The following is a 19,266-nucleotide window of genomic DNA, read 5'->3' as shown; positions in this document are numbered from 1 at the left end:
AAACAAATTTTTCATTTTTTGAGGTTTTTATTCTCAGAATTTTTTTGTAAAGCATCATATTTCACGTAATAATATTTTGCTTGAGTGATTTTCCGAGTACTCTGTACGAAATCCAACGCATTCAATAGTTGCATACGTCTACAAGACTGTTCAGTGGTACTTGTTCTTGTTCGGTCCAAGACAAACTATGCGCGCGGCCTGCTACATGTGTAGTCCTTAAATTTTCTGCTTGTTCCACTTCGATGCTGAGTGCGGCGGTGGATGCGGTGGCGGCGGCGGTAATAAACATAAAACTGGAATAAGCGGATATGCCCAAGGATACGAATATAAAATATGCGCACGCATTCACTGGCTTCTTAAGTTTCTTTTACATATGAGTAGGAGTTATTCTTTCGTCCTGGTTTATTTCCATTTCTATTGTTGTATGCAACTTTTCTAACATCTACGCTACACAAAAAGAAAACTTTATTTTTTTTCTGAAAAAAATTTATGCTGATTCCACATGTCGCCTCGTCTTTATTAAGCCCACTGGCTGCTTTGTAGCGTCGTGTTTTATTCGCGCTTATATTGGTTAAACTTTTGAGTACCTTGCGCAATAAAAACAAATAAGATGTTAAATAAAAAGCGCGCGTCAAAACTTTAAGAGCGTAATTTACGTTCCATGAATGGAAAATAGGTAGCGATGACAAACACTCGTCTCGTTGCGCTCGGGCGTTGTTCATTTGCGCGTCGGAATTAGTTATCATTAGAATTCCAATTCGGAACGAGGTTGTGCAGGGCGTAACAATTTAATTATGTCCCGCGCTGTCAGACTCTACCCAGTCACCGCCATCCAAGGCTTCCAGGCGTCTTTTAATAAAATATTCATTGTTATTCCCCAGTTATCATTTTATGTAATAATTACGTTAGATTATTATGGATATATTCTGGCATACCTAACGCGCCGCCGAAATATTTCGCCGGGCCGGAAAACTTTCAAATTGCTTATTTGAATTCGCCAGAAAGATTAATTCGCAACTTTTATCGCTCGAATGCCGTCGGTTTTGTTTCGCGGCATGTTTTGATGTTAAGTATTCGTGGTGAATTTAATTAATTTCATTTCTATGCATAATATAGTACCATGATGTAGTTTATATAGTAATTTCGCATGGAGAGCGGCATAATAATTACGGCTTTTATTTATTTTACTGACACTTTAATAAAGATATCTGCTGTGCTGTGCACGTAATTATCATCGGATGTTTTTGTTGTTTTCCAATATTAATTTTACGCTCGGATGATTGGAAACAGCGGATAATTTGCTGATCTGCGCGGCCTACTGATCGTATATAATTTATGCGTACTGCTCACAAAGGCATAAAAATGCTGAATGCAAAACAATATGCATAAATTGGGCTGATATTGCTATAAATATTTACAAGATAAAAATAAACATATTTTTATTTTAAGATAAAATTCAACTTTGACCTCTTAGACTAATTGAAATGTGAAAAATGTGCGCCTTATCTTTCGGTGGAAATTATTGTGACGTTTGTAATTAAACAAACCTTGAATTTTATATTTTTCGCAGATAAAATCAAGATATATTCAACAAATTTTTATTTTCAAGTATGCTTATCGTAAATAACATTCCTTGAGCGCGGTGTGCATTAAAACAAGACTAGCGTGATTAAATGAAACATAACTTGAAAATAATTTACAATTTCGGAATGGGCGTGTTCCACATTGTGCTACAGTCGGGAGAGTATAGTTGAAACGCTACGTGCCCGAAACGCAGTCCTTCTCTGAATATTTTCGTATTCTTGTTCCAACGTACGGGTAGGTAGCGTTGTTAATCCTGGCGGGTAATATTTTTTTCGTGCTATCGCAATCCGTGATCCGCATAATACGGAGAAAATTGTGAATTATCTCAACATGAAGTAGACTTTTCGGCTTGCTGATTATAAATTATTTTCCTCCTCGAAAAAATTTATATTTATTATTGCGAATATAACTCGAGGGAAATATTTTCTGTATGGTTACTATTACAATAATTAAACGGCGTTGTTAAATTAAACACCGGTTAAAGCTCGGACGGGGAGCGTGATTAGCCGCGCAACCTAATCACGAGCAACCCAACTCACACCACTTCAGAGTAGCGCAGAACGACGGCAACAACTTAACGTACGATGCGAATGAAAAATTGCGGCGAATGTTATTATATCAACAAACTCGTATATCATTCTGATTTATACGAAGGTGTAATTGGAGCCGATCGTATCTTATCGTTTCTCAGACTGGCCACTACCATACTACATAGTTTCCGGGTACAGGGTGTTTAAAACATTAAAAATCACAAAATTACAGAAAATAAAAATATTTTAAAAATAAATATTTAAATATATCTTAATTATTACTGATGATATTTTGGATATTTATTTATAATTATATATTTTTCATATTTTGGTTGGAAACACCCAGTATAAGATTGTATGTGTTAAAGTCGTTCAAAATATGCGAGTTATGTTCCGATTTAAATGAACAACTTCCTAAAAACCGTATGCAGTGTTTTACTACGATTTCACACGAAGCACTTCACACATCACATATTTTATTTATAATAAAATACTATTTAATATCTGTACGCATTTTTTTCGAGGTTATAAAAGCGTGGAAAGTAATTTTGGTAACTTTTGCATTTATTGATATAATTGTCATTCGGTTGTCAGATTAATGATATTATAATGATGCTATTCCCTCCGCTGGGGCCACATGGCGTTCATAAAAAAGTAACGAATTTGTTGATTTTTTCCGCTGCCTGAATCATTTAGGCGATGGTTTTCGAAACACTGTTTGCTCGTCGAAAAGAAAAATTAATCGAAAATAAATGACTTGTGGGCCAATACGACAGCACAAAACAACATTCACCATACCGAGTGTTTAATAATTTCTATTATATTTAATAAAATATGATTTTATTCATTATTTTTGAGGAAGATCAAAACACTTTGTATAATTCGTGCATTCAGCGCGTCCGCTGCAGCACAAAGTCATAAAAACATATCCCCGGACATAACAGCGCTTTGTTTTTCCCGTCTTCCTCGTCTCATAGACCGGCATGATTTATTATTAGCATGTTATTCTTTCATTTTTGACTATGCGCGAGATAGCGCATCCCTGACGCACGCGGAAAAACTCTGACCTCCTTAACCGTTTCAATATTCATGCGATCCTTAAATGCATATAATACTCTCGGCGCTAAATAATAAACGTGTTGTTTTTTTTTGTGTGTGTTGCTGTTGTGTGGGATTTTGTTTTTCCTCGCCGGTTTTGACAAATGATGAGGAAAAATGTCCTATGGCAGCTGCCTCCGCCCGGACGCTCGGTTTTCCTTTTGCGTCTATATATCGTCTCGTCTCGGCGCTTGTAAGTCGTGACCGATTCGATAAATTATGAGGCATTAGAGGTGGAATGCGGGGATGACGGCTGGAGCGACGTGGTTGTTTCGCTGAGGGTGTAAGTACGTGTCAAAGCTTTGCGGATGTCAAAATATTCATAAGGAAACACGTTTTTTTCGTCTTTGAAAAGATAAATAAAAAATTTCAACACTGTTTATAAACTTTTAAGAATATTAACTTTTTTGGTTCAAATATTGTATTGAAAGAAAGGTTTTGAAATATTTTGAGTAAGAAATAAGTGAAGGAAGCAGTTAACGCTAATCCTTCAAAATTCACAGTGTGTTGCTTTCTGTGTTTTATTTTCGACGCGAAACTGTGGCATATTTTCGCGCTCGTTCGTGGATCGGCAACATTAATCTTCATACTTCGCGCCCGGTGCTGGTGGCTTTTCAGTTGCGTTAGTCGCTCACTGCCGGCAAGAAACTCTGCTTCTACCACTTTCCCGAGTGTCGTTCTCGAGCCGCAATCGTCGATGCGATATGAAATTTTTAATGGACGTTCCTGATACAATTTTTCAATTGGATTTCAGAACTCGAACTTATTTATTCGATATTGATGAGGAATGACAAATTGCTATATTATATCTGTTTGAAAACTTGGTGAAAAGTACCAACAAATTAAATTCTACTCGATTTATTTCTTTACATGTAAAAATAACTTTATTTCGAGCTGAAAATGTAAAAAATAAAAACACATTGTTTAGCTATTAGCAATTTCGGTTCCTCGTAATTATTGCGTTTTTTTTCTCTGTTTTTACGTCAGTCGGGGTCAGAAAAAAATAAAACAACACCGAAAAACAAGACAGAAATAAACTTCGTGAGCATATAAACTCAATTTGAACTCTGCCAACTCTCACCAACAAGCATTACATCATTCGGCCAGCAATGGAAGAGATGAACGGAACAAGCGCTAAGTGTTGGATTTTTCGATGAAAACCCGAAACTGGAGAGAAACCGCCAGCACCCCGAGGGGTCTGTGCGGGAATATTTAGTGGAAGCACATTTTTAGTGCTTTCCCACTGATGCGTTTCCCATTTTAGAGACGTGAGCGAGTCGGCGCGCTAGTTTTTCGACCGCAACCCGACGAGGTCGGACGGCGGCGGCGGCGGCTCAAATTAAAAATCACTTGGCGGTGCCGACGCGCCGAATAAAACGAGTACATTGTTGTTGCGAGCTGGAGCACCGCCGCCGCACCGAGCGCAATTACACTGTAACAAACCTGCGCTGAATACGCAGATGTTGGCGTGTGGAGAAAAATTGCGCGTCACGAAAAACCGCTCGCGAACAAAGCGCAATAACAGGAAGAAAGCTTTTTTAAAGAGTCCTTTCAGCGATTTACTTACGGACGTTACAAGTTTTTATTTGTTTTTCTCACGGAGCTTATTATTTTCAGAAATAATTGATAAGTTTTTTTTAATATTCCAAAAGCAGTCTCAAGGAATCCTACGTCATTTTTATTTTTTTTTCATTTTTTGAATATTTTCCCAGTGGATTTCTCCATAAATATTTTCAAACAGTGAATTTCTGATATAATCTGTACAAAAAGCGTAAAAGTAAATCTAAACTATTGCTGCACTCAAACTAGATTAGATATTGACAAGGTTAACATGGTTAAACCCTAACCTATATTTGGCGCTGCGCTTGGGTGGATGCGCCGTGCAGAATTAAACTCGTCGCCACGCAGCTCGGCAAATACCATGTCGAAAATGGATTCCATTCCAAATTTACTCATTCATTAGTTATTCACGTAATGAAAGGGGGCCTCTTTTCAATAACGTGATTCAATTTAATTTTAGCTGCAGCGCACATTCTACGTAATCAGCATTGATAAACAGCTGACACTAACTGAAAATTGAATGTGTATTAATGATTAAATCATTTGTGCAATTACACAAATTATAAACGTTTTGTTATAACTACTCGTTTACCACTTCAAAATATTGCTGATCCTACATAATATTAATAATATAAAGAATTTTTTATTCGTAAAACTACTCCGGTTATAAAAAAAATATATTGTAGTCTTGAGTGCGTACAATGTTTCATTTTTATTGCCGTTTTTATGCGATGTTTGACGCGATCTAGAACTCCATAAATATATTTTTAATATTATTATGCGTTTTTATTACATACTGAATTTTTAACAATAGAAGTGACGCCATCTATGATCAACCATGAAGATAGGAGTTAAACCGATTTGTTTTTCAATCATTCACGTCGATATCTCGAAGAAAAGTACCGACTTAATTGCGATTAAGTCAAATAAACTCGTCAACTAATTAAATTCATCCGCTACGACAATCGACCTGATTCAACGCGCGTTTTATTAATTAATCACCACGCCTCGTTCATTTTCACATTGCCTGGCGTGCTGTACGCCACGCGTTCTAATCCGCGTGTATATACCAGCGGCTGATTCAATTTTTCTTCTAACTGAAACATAATTGTGTGTTACAGGTGAGTCGATCCATCAAGCTGTTAATTAAATTTCACGCCGGCGGCGGCAGCGGAAAAAACCGCTTCCATCTTCGCGCGCGCACGCGGACGTCAACCTGCTTGCTAACAACGTAAGTACGATGTTTGCGCAAAGGGGTTGTGTGTGCATGAAAAATTGGTAGGTGCTACCGGGGTCAGCCCGTTATTAAGCGGCGACGATTTTTTATGTTACTTAAGGGAAAGCGCAGTAAACGCCGCCAGGTATAAATGTGTTTGGGATTCTTTTTGTTATTTTTGGATAAAAAGCAAAAAAATATTTTCGTAAAATGAAACATCTGCAAATTTTAATTAAAAATTAATCTCGGGGCGTATTATACACGAATAAAATACTGTATTTTATTCACTAGATGTAAAATGCGTTATATTTTTATGTTGACGACATTTTACGTAATACAAGAGGAAAGGATAAAAGGTGCGTTTAACAAATGAACAAATTAGTCAGCGTCCGCGTTCCAAAGTGTGAAAACTGTCACTGTGCGCAGTTTTATTTTCAACCCACTGCATTCCCGCCGCGTTAATATATCTATTATGACTTGGCATCACTCACCAGTATTATTCATGCGGGTAATTTCTAAGGGAGGAATAATGTTGTGTGTGGGCTGTGCTAAAGTTAAGTGCACAGTGACGCGCACCGGGGTTATTGTTTCGAATCATTTTTCACGCGACGAACGAAGGTGCGAGATTAGTCGCCTCCTTTGAAACGAACAAATCGGTTGTAATTTTATATCAACGCACAGCGATGAATAATATCTCACTGCGGTGCTGGGTGGCATAATCACCGCTTCGTATTTTACATGCGGCGGTGACATTTTTCTCGAACGGTGTGAACTTTCAAATTTATGCCGCAAACAAGTCGTCAACTTGTATAAATCATTTATATTTTCCATACGTAATGGATTAAAATATGAGGAATTTTATTTACTAGTAGATAATAGAAAAAGTTGTTTTGTGTGTGTGTTGGAAAAGTTGATATATTTTACTGATTGATGTGGGATTAGCGACCGAGGCGAAATTACATCCAGTGCTACGCGATTAACAATTGAAACAACGATAGTACAATAGTTCTACACAAGTTTATCATTCCCTTCAAGCTGTGGCGCAAAGCCGACACAATCCGGCAAACAGTTTGCGGGGAACAATGCGCAGAAACTCGACGGCATCGCGAATGATTTGGGTTTGTACGATGCGGTGCGGCCGCTCGGCGCAGAGACAGATACCAACAGTGAAACCACGAAATTTCCTAATAACTCATTTGCTCGATAGGTACCACTTCTCAAAATCTCACTTCCTGGCAAATATCGAGCGTATTATGCTACATCGAGCGGAATTGCATAACATGCAACCTCATAAATCTGATTTTAATCGCGTTTATTTTTATTCCAACTTTTATTAAATTAAATTAAATTAAACTAATAGTGTTTGCAATTTAAAAATAAACAACACTATTTTTAATCAATTTAAAGAGTAAATTTTTATTAAATTATTTTTTGTTTTAAAATTTACAGTGATGATTTAATATTTTTAATGGAGATATATTTGTTTGTTTGTTTCGTTTAGAAAACTGCATTGCATGACATTTTTGGCGTATATAAATTGTGTCCACTCCCGAATACAGCTAGAAGGGAAAATGCAGACTTGGCCATTAATCAATTTCGCTACAGTTTGTAGCGTTTAGCTCCGCATAATATATGCGCATGTGTTTTAATTTACGTTCAAGTTGTAAAAACGAGAACTTTGGTGTAAAAATAGCGCCGCATTAATGCAAAGTTAATTAAAGCATAACATAAAGTGAATTTATGTGAAGCACATAAATTTATAACGAGAATTATTTTCCTATTCTTATTCTTATATGAAGAACTTTTGGTAATAATTGTGTTTTAAGCAAATTTTAAATGAGTTACACTGAGAAAAAAGATCCACTTGACCATAGAGCAAATATTAACTTTGTGCAGGTAGATATATAGTTGGGACGTGCAGAGTGAAAATCCAATATCGCATTGTCTCTCCGGGTTCTATGCGAGTTTCGTGCGACAGTTGAAAGCAAACAACAAAATTCAATTCTGCGCATTCTGACATCTTTATTTAATTTCGGGGTCGGTCGCGTTTTTCTTCGCTCTGCGCACGATTTTATTTCGAAAACTCACATTAGAAATTTAGCCACAAGCACAAATTGCATTATTGCAAAGATATATCCATAAATCCCTTTTTATTTCCTAAAATTTTATTGTTTTTATTTTAAAAATAATAAATTTTTGTTGATTGAGTTGTGATAAGTTGAGCATTGCGTTTTGTTAATGGAGAATACGTTTGAAAGTAATTTTTATCTGGGGCGCATCTTCGGAAACCGAAAACGGTTGCAGAGCATGAGATCCTAAGCAAACAGCTTTTTAGATTCCCGCACGTTTGCCGTTCGCTGAGCCCACCGCCGACCTCGAGCCTTGAACGAAAACACATCGAAATCAACGTGTGTATTAAGTCGGCAGGGAGCCGGCAGTAGTCTTCTCATCCTTATTTCACGTCGCAGGGTTGTGTGTAATCCGTGTCCCGACCGAGCTTTCTCTGTTCGTATGTGCGTATCTTGTTTGTGTTTGAGTCGCGGCTGATATCAAGGGCGAAAGGAAAGAGTACGGAACAAACGGAGGCAAACACTGCGTGCGGCTGCGGACTGATCCATACAACCAGAGATAAGGTGCATCACGCGTACAAAGCGTTTTCACTCTTTACTTTTCACTATTTTTCTACTATTTTTATTTCCGGAAAAATTCCTGTTTCACTTTTGATTTCTAAGTTACTACAAAACAAACAAGACCTAGTTTAAGTCAATAATAATAATCGTGATAGATGAACTAATATCTAAGTCTATGTTAACCCAAACTACTTAAACTTAGTCTGCAAGTCACTTGATCATGTCTATTTCCTCAACAATATTCGCCAACTGCAACTCAATCTACCACACACACTCATTTAACATATATACATGTGTATTGAACGCCCTGCGATTGTACGATCGTCGAGAGTACATCCCACACCTGCAAAATGCAAACACTCCATTCAGGAATCTGTAATGCGGACACCTTTGTTTGTCCTATCCGGTCTCTCGATTCTATTGATGCCGTGGCGAGTCGACTATCCCCGGCACGTATTTGCATTAATATTGCTTTAGTTGGGTATTCTACGTTCATATGTTATTATAAACTAGGGCGGCACACAACTGCATCCATAATATTACTGAATGCGTATTTACGTTCAAAGAATTTCGGAGAAATTTTAATTGCAGAAAATACGAGCATAATTAACCTCTGAAGGTATTATTTCTATTCAACTCAGGTTTTATTTAGAGGAAATTAAGTTTACGTATTTGTACGTGCGTTGAAATTAATTTATTTAATAGTAAAATGATTTTCTGATTTTTTAAAAGGTTTTTGATTTCTTTTGTTAGTTGTTTTATTCTACATTCTTATCTTCATCCGTCTCGGGTGTTTTCTATCAAACCGATAGTGATTTTGCTATAATTGAGCGTTTCTTCTGGCAGCCATTGTTGTCGTTCTATTTGTTGAAATGTGTTTCTCTTGTCCGCGTCAAACAAAAACAATCCGTGTTTTTTCTCGACGTATTTTCGGTTTTCATCGAAAATATCAAATTTACCGACAGTTTTAAAAGAAATCTTGCTAGGAAATACCATAACATCCGTATTGTCTTTATTCTAGCTTGTAAAAATACTCCTGATTCAAGATTCTAGAAAATCGTTTTCGTTTTGCTTGACTATGTTATATAACACTGTAAGAGTAAAAAAGAAACCCTAGCAGCTTTTAAAACGACCAGTATGTATTGCTGTAGTGGCTCTAAGTGCTACTCGGTTTAGGGCCGTTGGGTGCGCTGCTTCTTACGGCTGCATTTAGCGGAGAAAAAGTTTTATGTGACAAAAGCGTCAGTTACTTTGTTTAAGAGTATTTAGTTGCGCATCGTCTGCCACCACAGCCACTGTCGTGTCCGACTTGTTTCGGTTACAAAAGCGGATGGTGCAAAAAGCGCGTCGTGGAGGATAAGAGCGGCGAGAAATATAGGCCAGTTCAAAAATAATACCTCAAGCAACGCCTGAAAAAAAGAGAAACCAAGACAGCGTACCGAAAAAAAAATCAGACTGCGTTTTGAGTCTTCTACGAAAGCACAGGTATCGCATTAAAGCCTTCTCATGGCAGTCATTATTACAATGTTGAGTTGAGTTGGTGGATGTTGACATTCAATTCGTGTAAACCGTGGGCTCTCGTTATGTTTGTCCAAACGCGGCGCGAGTGTGCGAATGGAAAGCAGTCAATGGATTTAGAGGTTTGTGGTTACACTGTCGAATGAGGGGAGCATTTGAATACGGCGTGGCTGAACTGTTAATAATGTTCCTGCATTACCTGTGCGCCGAGGGGGTTTTAATCAGATCAGCGACCACTGTTGGGATTGCATCAATGGTCATTGTTACAAAAATCACACACAGGCAATAAAATACTTTCAATATTTTCCTACTTAAAATTTCCGGAGGAAAAAAATTAAAGTACGTCTGCGTTTGACGTGAAATTATCGTTGTGAAGCGCGAGGGAAATCGATGGAAAAGCTGCAAGTTTAGTGGCATATAAGTGAAGTAGTTTTTGGGTAGTTTGTCGAATACGTACGCGCGAGACGTGCACGGGCTCTTAAAGCTCATATTGCATTCATAACAGTCGAGCGGTTAACGGAATCGATTTTATATTGAGAGATATTACGATATAAAACATGGGCTTGTTTTTTCTATGCTGTGATGGTGGCAGCGCGCGACGGCGCATGTGATACACACGTACCGGTAGCCGCTTCGGAAACGAGCGTTTCATAATAATTTGACGATCTCGTCGGTATTTCCCATGTCGTTGCGTTTTACACCAATGTTTTTATTTTTTCTTCTGAATGCCAAAAACGTGCACATTTTAGTCTTCTTCTTCCTATAAATTTTTGAATAATAAAGTGGAGATTTTGTTGGTATTATTAATGATTGAATTGTTGTGTAAATGAACATCTCAAACGTGAGAATAAAAGAATTAGTTGATTGCGATGCGTTGGCAGGATAAACGGCACGTAAAATGCATGCATTGTTCTCACTTTCCGCTTTCCTGTTTGCGCACGCAAGGGGGATATATGAATGCGTTTTCATCGGGAAAATAGAAGCACACATTGTATTTTCACAATGAAATATAGGAAAGCGAGTGAGCACTTTAATTGAATCGTCCGCAGAGTATATACGTATACACATGCATTACATTTTCTATACTGTTGGCGGAATTGCAAGGGGGGCTGCATAACTATTATTAAACACAATACGCGCGAGTTGCATAGATGCCAGGAGGCGCGGCGCATACTCGTACATCATAACCAAATCGAAGATGATTAATTACCATTTGGGATTCACGTTTTTACCGCACGTAAAAAATGATGTTTTGGTTAATTTATTTGTTCTTGAACAAGAATTACACGTAAAAATAAATTTTCCACAATATTTTCCTTTTGTGTAAATATTTATATTTTATGTAAAAGAAAATATTTGAGTCATTTAATGGAAAATTTCAAAAATATTTGAAAATGTGATTTTTTTCTTGGTGTTTCTTCATGAAAATTTAATATGTAATTTATTCAAACCCCGCAATGTCTAAATTTTATTCACGGCAACAAAATATTATATATTCGTGGCTGCTGGCGAGCAAACGATGCTTTCATCCCTTCGTTTTTGTTATCGTACCTGTCAAGGTATCTATATCGTTTGATGAAATGTATGTAAATTGAATCGGCGTCCAATTTGCAATTTTGCAATGCAGTATTCATGTAGAATAAACTTCGGCATGACTTTACCCTCGTGCGAAGAGCTTTCCGCACACTGCTACCGCCGCTTTCATTCTGAACAAGTTCTTATTTCTGCGTCTATTTGAGTTTCGGCGCGCACGAACACCGCAAAACAAAATGGCGCATTGACGAAAACGAAAACGAAAATGAACTCAACCACATACACGACTCACGGCATTTTGAAAGGTGCAGCAATGATTTTTATCACCACTACAAAGTCAACATTAGCCAAAGTTTAATATTACTGCTAGTTTTTGGAAATGAATAAAACCAACAAATAAATATTTGAGGTTACCGTGTAAATTCACGTTTACAATGTTTTTTTTATTCGGTTAATGGCGATATATTCATGGTTCCACCACAAAATCGTAAAACTGCATTTTGCGTCGAACAAAAATAGCGGAAACTGTAGTGTTACATGCGCCAACGCTGAACGCAGTGATGCACAAGCTTTGCACATTACACAAAGCGTATAACAACGAGTGCGACACAAATTTCAAATCAACGCATGCTTTTAACAATTTTTTCCATTCAACTGACAGTTGTGTGCCATGAGCAATATGTAAATGAGAGTACAATATTTTTTGTGCATCCTTGAATGCCCAAAATGCGTTTTTATGCGCTATTGATGCTTTTGACAAAACACTTGTTATACCTCGAAATAATATAAATTGTAATGTTTTTCTTTTCTCGCGCTTTGTGGGCACTCGCATACGTTTTGCATACAATTATATGCCCTCCGAACGAAAACACGTGGATGGACGCCAGGCATGCATCACGAACGGTTAATGCGTATTTTATTATTTCCATGTGTGCGCACTACTGTGCAATACACCAAATTCATAACGGGTGGCCATTTTGCGCGTTGTTGCAAGTGAGTGTGCAGCATTGCTGGCTGCTGCGATGCAAATGCCTCGGACGTGCAACGAGGATTCCAAGTGCGCCAGCAACGAGGAACTCGAGCGCGACATTCCAGCCGGAATGTATTTTGCAAGAAATTATTTATTCAATAGCATGTGCGCGCACCATCATGCGGAACCAATTTGTTTTAACGTTTCCACCTATTTCTCACGCCCTGACAATGCATTACGTTTTTTAAATTAAAATTGACGTTGCAAAAGCTGAAAATAACCTCGGGGAGTGACGTTTTGATTTATGGTACAACGCCATCTGGTTTCGGGGCTGAGAAAATATCATAATCCTTTTTTGGAGAAGGAAAGTTCGACCAAGAACATTGGCAAACAACAACCAATATCCATAAATATCGGACGTGTGTGGAAATGGTCCATGTCCACCTAGAGTTTTCAAAGGTTTTCCTGTGTTTGGCTGTCATCATTTCCGCACGAAGGCAAGACCTCTAAGAGTTCGAACGTCACACAACTTCTGCTTATGACAAAGAAAGAAATTCGTTATTTTTCATATGTAATTGAGATGCCTCCGCCTTTTTCTCTCTTATAAAACATACGTAGCCGAATCCATTTCTTGCACGCACACGAAAAATCCTTAAGGGTCACTCTCATAACAAATGTTACGCTATGCGCTGAACTCGTGCCGGAGATATTATACATATACATTTTTTATATTTAAATGTTATACATTTTTATTGGAGTCGTTATTTATCGACGGACGCTACCCTTTTCTTCGGCTCCTTATTATATGGGGAGCCTGCGATTCATATTCAGGAGCGGCTCTGGAATCGCAGCCAGCTCGGCTAAATTTAGCCGCGGCACGCTCCGGGGAATTCCAATCGCAATCGAATTCTGGATGTTGTACAAATATCGTAACGCAATAATTGCTCGGCGTTCGATTCAATCGAGTTCAATAAATGCTTCGCCGTCGTCGACTGCGACGAAAAGAGGAAATTTAAGACTTGGCAAGTAACTTCAACGCAAAGATTCAATTATTTTCTTTCACTAGTTGAAATTATTACCTGGAGAAATACGTTTGGATTGTTGGCACTTTTAAAATGTAATTTATTAACATTCTGTATTTTTTCGGATACTAACAACTCCACTCCGGTCGAAAACTTATGGAATCTTTATTCTCCCTTATTCGACGTTTTATTGTTATTACACGAGGCCCAGGAGAGGCCAAAGGACGGGCACGCGTAAAAAAACTTACCCCATTGGGGGAGCCTGCGTTCGTTCTTTTCCGAATTCAGCTCAAGCATCTAATGATCATGTAATAGTCATTTTTGTTAACTCTTATGATTATTGCCTTACATTTCATTTACAAGTAGACGGTAATCTAGATAACAACTTGTCGGTATTATTTTCCAAAGTAAATCCGCAATATACGTTTACATTCGGGGTTTTTGTGTTGTGACATTCTGACTTATTATTCGTTTATTGACTCGTCGCTTCGCATCTTCGCGGGCGGAAATCTCCATGATAGAATCAACATTTGCGAGGCATGAAAACAAATTGGCGTCGATATTCGACGAGGAAATCTCGCGCGCACACCGGAAATGCGCGCATCACGTCATGTTGCTTTTTCCGCATCTTGTGTTTTGTGTTTTTCTCAATCGGCGCATTATTTACAATGCGGACGTCGAAAATATTTCGCAGTCGTCAATCATTTATGCAATGCTAAAGATAAATACCGTATTCGAATCATTTTTATTTACGTCTTATTATTTATGCATTGTGTAACAAAATATTTTATGTCGAAAGGTAAAAATTACGTTAGAAAATGAAGCTGTATAATGTCAGCAGAAAAAATACGCGAATACTAAAACCAGAGTAAAAATAAGCCGGCTTTTCCGGACGACAGATGTTTGCTACGTTTGGCTTTATTAAATTTATCCCAACTATATCTATAGTATTCGTCGTGCTCCATCAACAAACGAACAGAGAATCAAACACACGCTGCAGCCACACAACCGACAACTTGAGGTTGTGTTGTATAAACTATATCCGGGATAATAACGAGAATATTTTACCGCAAACAAGAAAATTTCAAAAATTTTCCTTTTTTCTTTTAATAAAAGAAATTGAAACTATATACGTGGCAAACTTTTTTTCCGCCCTCAAATGAGTTTCGTACGAAGTGTGAAAATATTATATTAACGCTGTGGAGCATATGTGGGTGTAGCGGCTCCATTTTAAAAGTGACGCCGTGTCTCGTCCGCCGTGCCGCTCGTTTGCGAATCTCATTATTACGCTTGAGTCGAGCAAAAAGCACATATATTGAAGGTTAAAGAGACATTTTGTCGCGAGCGACACTCGCGTCTCTAACGATACAATCACCGGAGCAACCCCGTGCGCCGCACTAAGACGAAGCCCGCACGAGGCAAAATTTAATTTGCGGATGGATTAAAGTCGAAATAAAAAAAGAAGCAGAACTTTTCTCGCTTTTTTGCACCACACGCGCGCGGGTATGAGGGAGTCATTGTATTTATGTTTTTATTTTCCTTGCGCCCTGATATTTACCATCGCACGCCAACGGCACACGCTTTTGAGGGTGCGGAGCTAAATAAAACAAAAAAAGAAATGCAAAGCGAAAGACTTTTGAAGACTTCCTTTGTGTGCGCCTGTGCCTCGCGTTTCAATTGGGCGGGGTAGAGGGGTTCTCTCCTTTCGCACGCATCGTTTTTTGGCGCCAGAACCTAAATGTTACTCTGCGCCCAAGGGCGCACACAGAGAGAAGAAACGTAAGTAAATTTCAGCTAAATTAAAGGATCTCTTCCTCTTTGCATGTTTATATTTCTTTGTGGGTTTTATGCGTAATCACTGCACTAGAGCGACGGTAAAACATTTTATAAAGAATTCAAGCGTACAAAAAACAAAAATAAACCCTGAATGGAATGAGGGATTGTGGGTGTAAACAAAACAAAAGTGTTGTGTTGTATTATCTCGACTATATTTAAAAGTAATATAGCACCGGAAGAATTCCCGAGTATGGCAGCAGGTGAATATGTGATTGAGTAGGCTAATAGAATCAATTGCGATTGCGCAGTTCGGCAAGTTCACGTTCCTCATCCACTGAGTCATCATCCTCATCATCACTACCATGCACCGAAGTTGCTGGAGTGGTGTGCTTGCTGGATGTGGGACTGGGCGGTTCCGAAATCGGACGCGGATAACTGAACGATCCGATCCCCTGTTCCAGTTCACGCTCCAGCTCGGGGAAAACGACGTGCAGCGCTTTTGTGCGCGCTTGTCGGTAATACTGTAAACAATAGTGCGGCGTAAACATTCCGCGCGGAAATGCGAGATGCACATGATCGATAAACGAGGCTTATACATACCACGCCGAGGTTTCTCCAATCGAGCATGTCGCTCAGGCGCTCGGTACGATTACGCTGAATGATGCGCTGTCTACGGGTCAGTTTGCTAAAGTCGTGCATGAATGACGCCAACTGATTGATGCTGTCGTCCAATGAGATGAAGCGTCTATCCACAATGTATATACCGTACGACATTGGATCCGCGATGTGTTCTTGCATGAAGCAACCAAAGCCTACAGAAAGTTCAATGAATTGTGTTCATAGTTTGATGGGGAACTTCGATGTTACCTGATAGATTGGTTGTGATGCTTGGGATACCCATGACTGTACATTCGGCGGGTGTGTATCCCCATGGTTCATAGTAACTTGGGAATACACCTAGATGGCATCCACGTACAAACTCCTCGTAGTCTAATCCAAAGAGTGGATTAGTGGAGCTAAGGAACTCTGGGTGGAAGATTATTTTAACGCGATCATTGGTTGTGTTAAACAGGTTGCATCTTCGTACTGAAGACAATACAGGGTCATTCCAATCATCTACAATGTTATGGGTTGTAACTGGTGGAAGACCATTGCGTCCCAATGAATAAATGCAACGTTTCAAACGAACTAATTCTTCTTTCTCCATGAGTTCAACTGGATCTGGCATACGGCCACTAAGGCATATCTCATACATGCGTTTGCCAATCTTCTGCTGTATATCATTGATAGTCTCCCGAAGGGATTTAGTAACTGCGTGTCCACGCAATGATTCTACGTTAAAGTTGTTGGTCTTGGCAGGAAAAATTAGGAATGCTACTACAGTGACGTCACTTTTGTGCTTCTTCAGAAGGTGGTTTAATCGAGCCAGCGATTCAATGAAAATATCAGCACCTTTGTTGCCGAATTCATATCGGCCAGCGATGAAGAAGTACAGGGTTTTATCCAAATCGAAATCATAATGTCTATTGAAAAATATTTAAGTTTTATGGTTTGGGGTTGAAGAATTTAATGGTAATGTTTATCTTACCCGTAAAAATGTCCCCTGACAAACTCGTTGATCTTCTCCTTGGATATGGCGTGTAAATTTTGGAATTCATGAAGTGCGGAGAATTTTTTCACATTTAATCCGTTCGGCGTGATGACGTCCGCTTTGCGTTTCAGCAAATGCTCGGCCTCGTAACCGGTGATATCCGAAACTGTAGTGAATGTGTGTGATAAGTGCGTAGCGGCTCGTTCTATGCAATATCGATGGTAGATTTGTCTTTTTCCGGCTTCCTCATCTACATTAAACTAAATCACAAAACAATTTTTTTCATATTTAATAATCAAATGATTTTTGGTCTAAAAACTAACTACCTTGTCTAAGTTATTATAAAAATCAGTATTGCCCGCACACAAATACCTTCCAAGAAGGGTAGCGTGAGTGGTGAAGACAGTGGCGATGTTAAGATGCCGCGTGCGACAGATGATCAAACCAACACCCGCCTGCCATTCGTGAAAATGCGCGCAGATATGCGGTGGCATGCCTTCGCCTTGATTTTTCGCCGATTCATGAAACTAAACATCAGAATTTTAGTAAAAAATTTGTTTAAATATACAAATTTGCATAAAACATACTTCGGCTAGGAAATCAGCAACCATGTTGCCCAAAATAATGGCATCGTTCGCTTCGATGTCCAAATGTGGCACGCCCAGTGCACATTTATCCCAGAGCTCGCTTTTGAACTCATCCAATTTCCACGCGGCTGTGCCCACGTCCATCAGGATAATTTGTGGGTTACCGTCGACTAGCCATCTACCTGTTACCACCTAGAGCATAACATTTAAAGTTATTTACATGGTTTTGGACTATAATTCAACCTTGAGGATTAAAAAATTAAAACGTAGATTATCCTCACTTTAAATCCTTTATTGCGCATTGCGGCTACAGCATCATTTAACGCTTGACTTCCGAGAGGTCCTTCTTCAACTTCAGTCCTAGCGCAGTGTTCTTTATAAGGACCTATTAAACAATATTGGTCGCCCATTTCTTCCGTCGAAACATATGCTTTCGATCGGATTACCGTGTAAATTCCACCAACTAGAAAAATATGCGTGTCATTTTTTTAAAACTTGAATATTAATCAAGGTTTCATGTTTTTTTTTTTAATTTTAAATATGCATTTATAAACTGGTCTGCGAATAATTTGTACCTTTATTAGCTGCCTCCCAGGCGACTTCAAAAGTCCACCGGTTTTCTTCCTCGGCCGTCATACCGCGGTCCAGATACGCCATCAGATTTGTACTGGATTCCGCGCGATAAAATCGCCGGCTCGATGGTTTTTCTTTCGACATTGCGTTACTGCGGCGCTGCAAAACAAAATCGAATAAACATCGCACACAACGCAGTATCGTGGACTCTTATCTCATTTTTACACGCGCCGCGTGCGCATACGCCGCGAGTTGTTTACGATTTTTGCACCGAAATCTATTTCAGGTAGAAACACACACGCAGCGCTGCAACACATACCTCTATCGTAGTAGTAATCAACCGCGCCGGGCGAGAGCACACACGCGTTTTCACACCGCAATTCGGCACGAATTAAAACAATCAATTAAATAATAATATCGCTAACACATTAAAAACAATGCCATCGGATGTGCAGTGCAACGACTCGTGAAGTACGCGTTTCGCGTTTCTGTTTTGTATTGATGGCTAAAAGTAGTTGACCTACGACACGGCACGCGGTGCACCGGTATTTGGAGTCGCGGGCGTCGCGATATTGAACGTTCGGTTCGCGGGACGGGTTGAAAGAGACGCTCGTGTAGTGCGCCAGTGCGGGGAACCGAGATCTACGAACCGAGTGAGTATGCTAAGCAACTTGCGCCTGCTCAGTAGGAGCCGTTTGAACATGTGCCGTATATACGCACGCTGCCATTGGACGCGTGACGCCACAAGGTTGATTTAGAACTTTGTGAAGGTCACCTTCGTAAACGGTCAAATGCCTAATCGGGTTCAACCACATCGATGATGCGCTAATACTAGAGCTACAACTCGAGCATCTCAGATAGCAGACGCAATAAAACACTTATACAGTTGTAAAATGGTGCGTAGTTATTTTTAAACACACGCGGAGATATTATTGCGACTGAAATATTGTCCTTGCGTAATCATTTGACATTTGACATCAAGTTTAGAAAACCAAACAAAACAGCGCTTAAAATACAAAAATTTTAATTGCAAATTTTTTTATTTTTGACTTCCTTATGTTGTAAATCCGAGAATTTT

The 19,266-nt window shown here is 38.9% G+C and overlaps 2 protein-coding genes across 7 annotated transcripts in view; one reads left to right on the top strand and one right to left on the bottom strand.

Moving 5' to 3' along the window:
* Positions 1-19,266, top strand: part of LOC135799552 (uncharacterized) — a 97,247-nt gene that overhangs the window by 27,326 nt on the left and 50,655 nt on the right. The gene's annotated exons all lie outside the window — the stretch shown is intronic.
* Positions 15,628-18,831, bottom strand: Glys (glycogen [starch] synthase). Its single transcript, XM_065312678.1, has 9 exons — positions 18,508-18,831; positions 18,191-18,347; positions 17,897-18,078; positions 17,616-17,807; positions 17,355-17,555; positions 17,026-17,288; positions 16,305-16,960; positions 16,038-16,249; positions 15,628-15,958 (listed from the first exon to the last, which is right to left on the bottom strand). Exons 2-9 carry the CDS (start codon positions 18,330-18,332, stop codon positions 15,728-15,730), a joined length of 2,079 nt encoding a protein of 692 aa, XP_065168750.1. The 5' UTR covers positions 18,333-18,347; positions 18,508-18,831; the 3' UTR covers positions 15,628-15,727.

This window comes from Atheta coriaria, unplaced genomic scaffold (genome assembly GCF_025399875.1).
Source record: "Atheta coriaria isolate IRGN ID8LTWV9N9 unplaced genomic scaffold, Caltech_Dcor_3.1 hic_scaffold_9_pilon, whole genome shotgun sequence".
Classification (NCBI taxonomy): domain Eukaryota; kingdom Metazoa; phylum Arthropoda; class Insecta; order Coleoptera; family Staphylinidae; genus Dalotia; species Dalotia coriaria.
The sequence above is the reverse complement of the archived record's forward strand: the minus strand, read 5'-3'. Positions and strand labels throughout refer to the sequence as shown.

Excerpts from the sequence above, each read along its gene's own strand:
- Glys (XM_065312678.1), bottom strand. The coding sequence starts at position 18,332 with ATGTCGAAAGAAAAACCATCGAGCCGGCGATTTTATCGCGCGGAATCC. Across the intron at positions 18,079-18,190 it reads CTGGGAGGCAGCTAATAAAG|TTGGTGGAATTTACACGGTA; the intron begins GTACAAATTATT and ends ATATTTTTCTAG. Across the intron at positions 16,250-16,304 it reads CATCACAACCAATCTATCAG|GCTTTGGTTGCTTCATGCAA; the intron begins GTAACATCGAAG and ends AACTTTCTGTAG.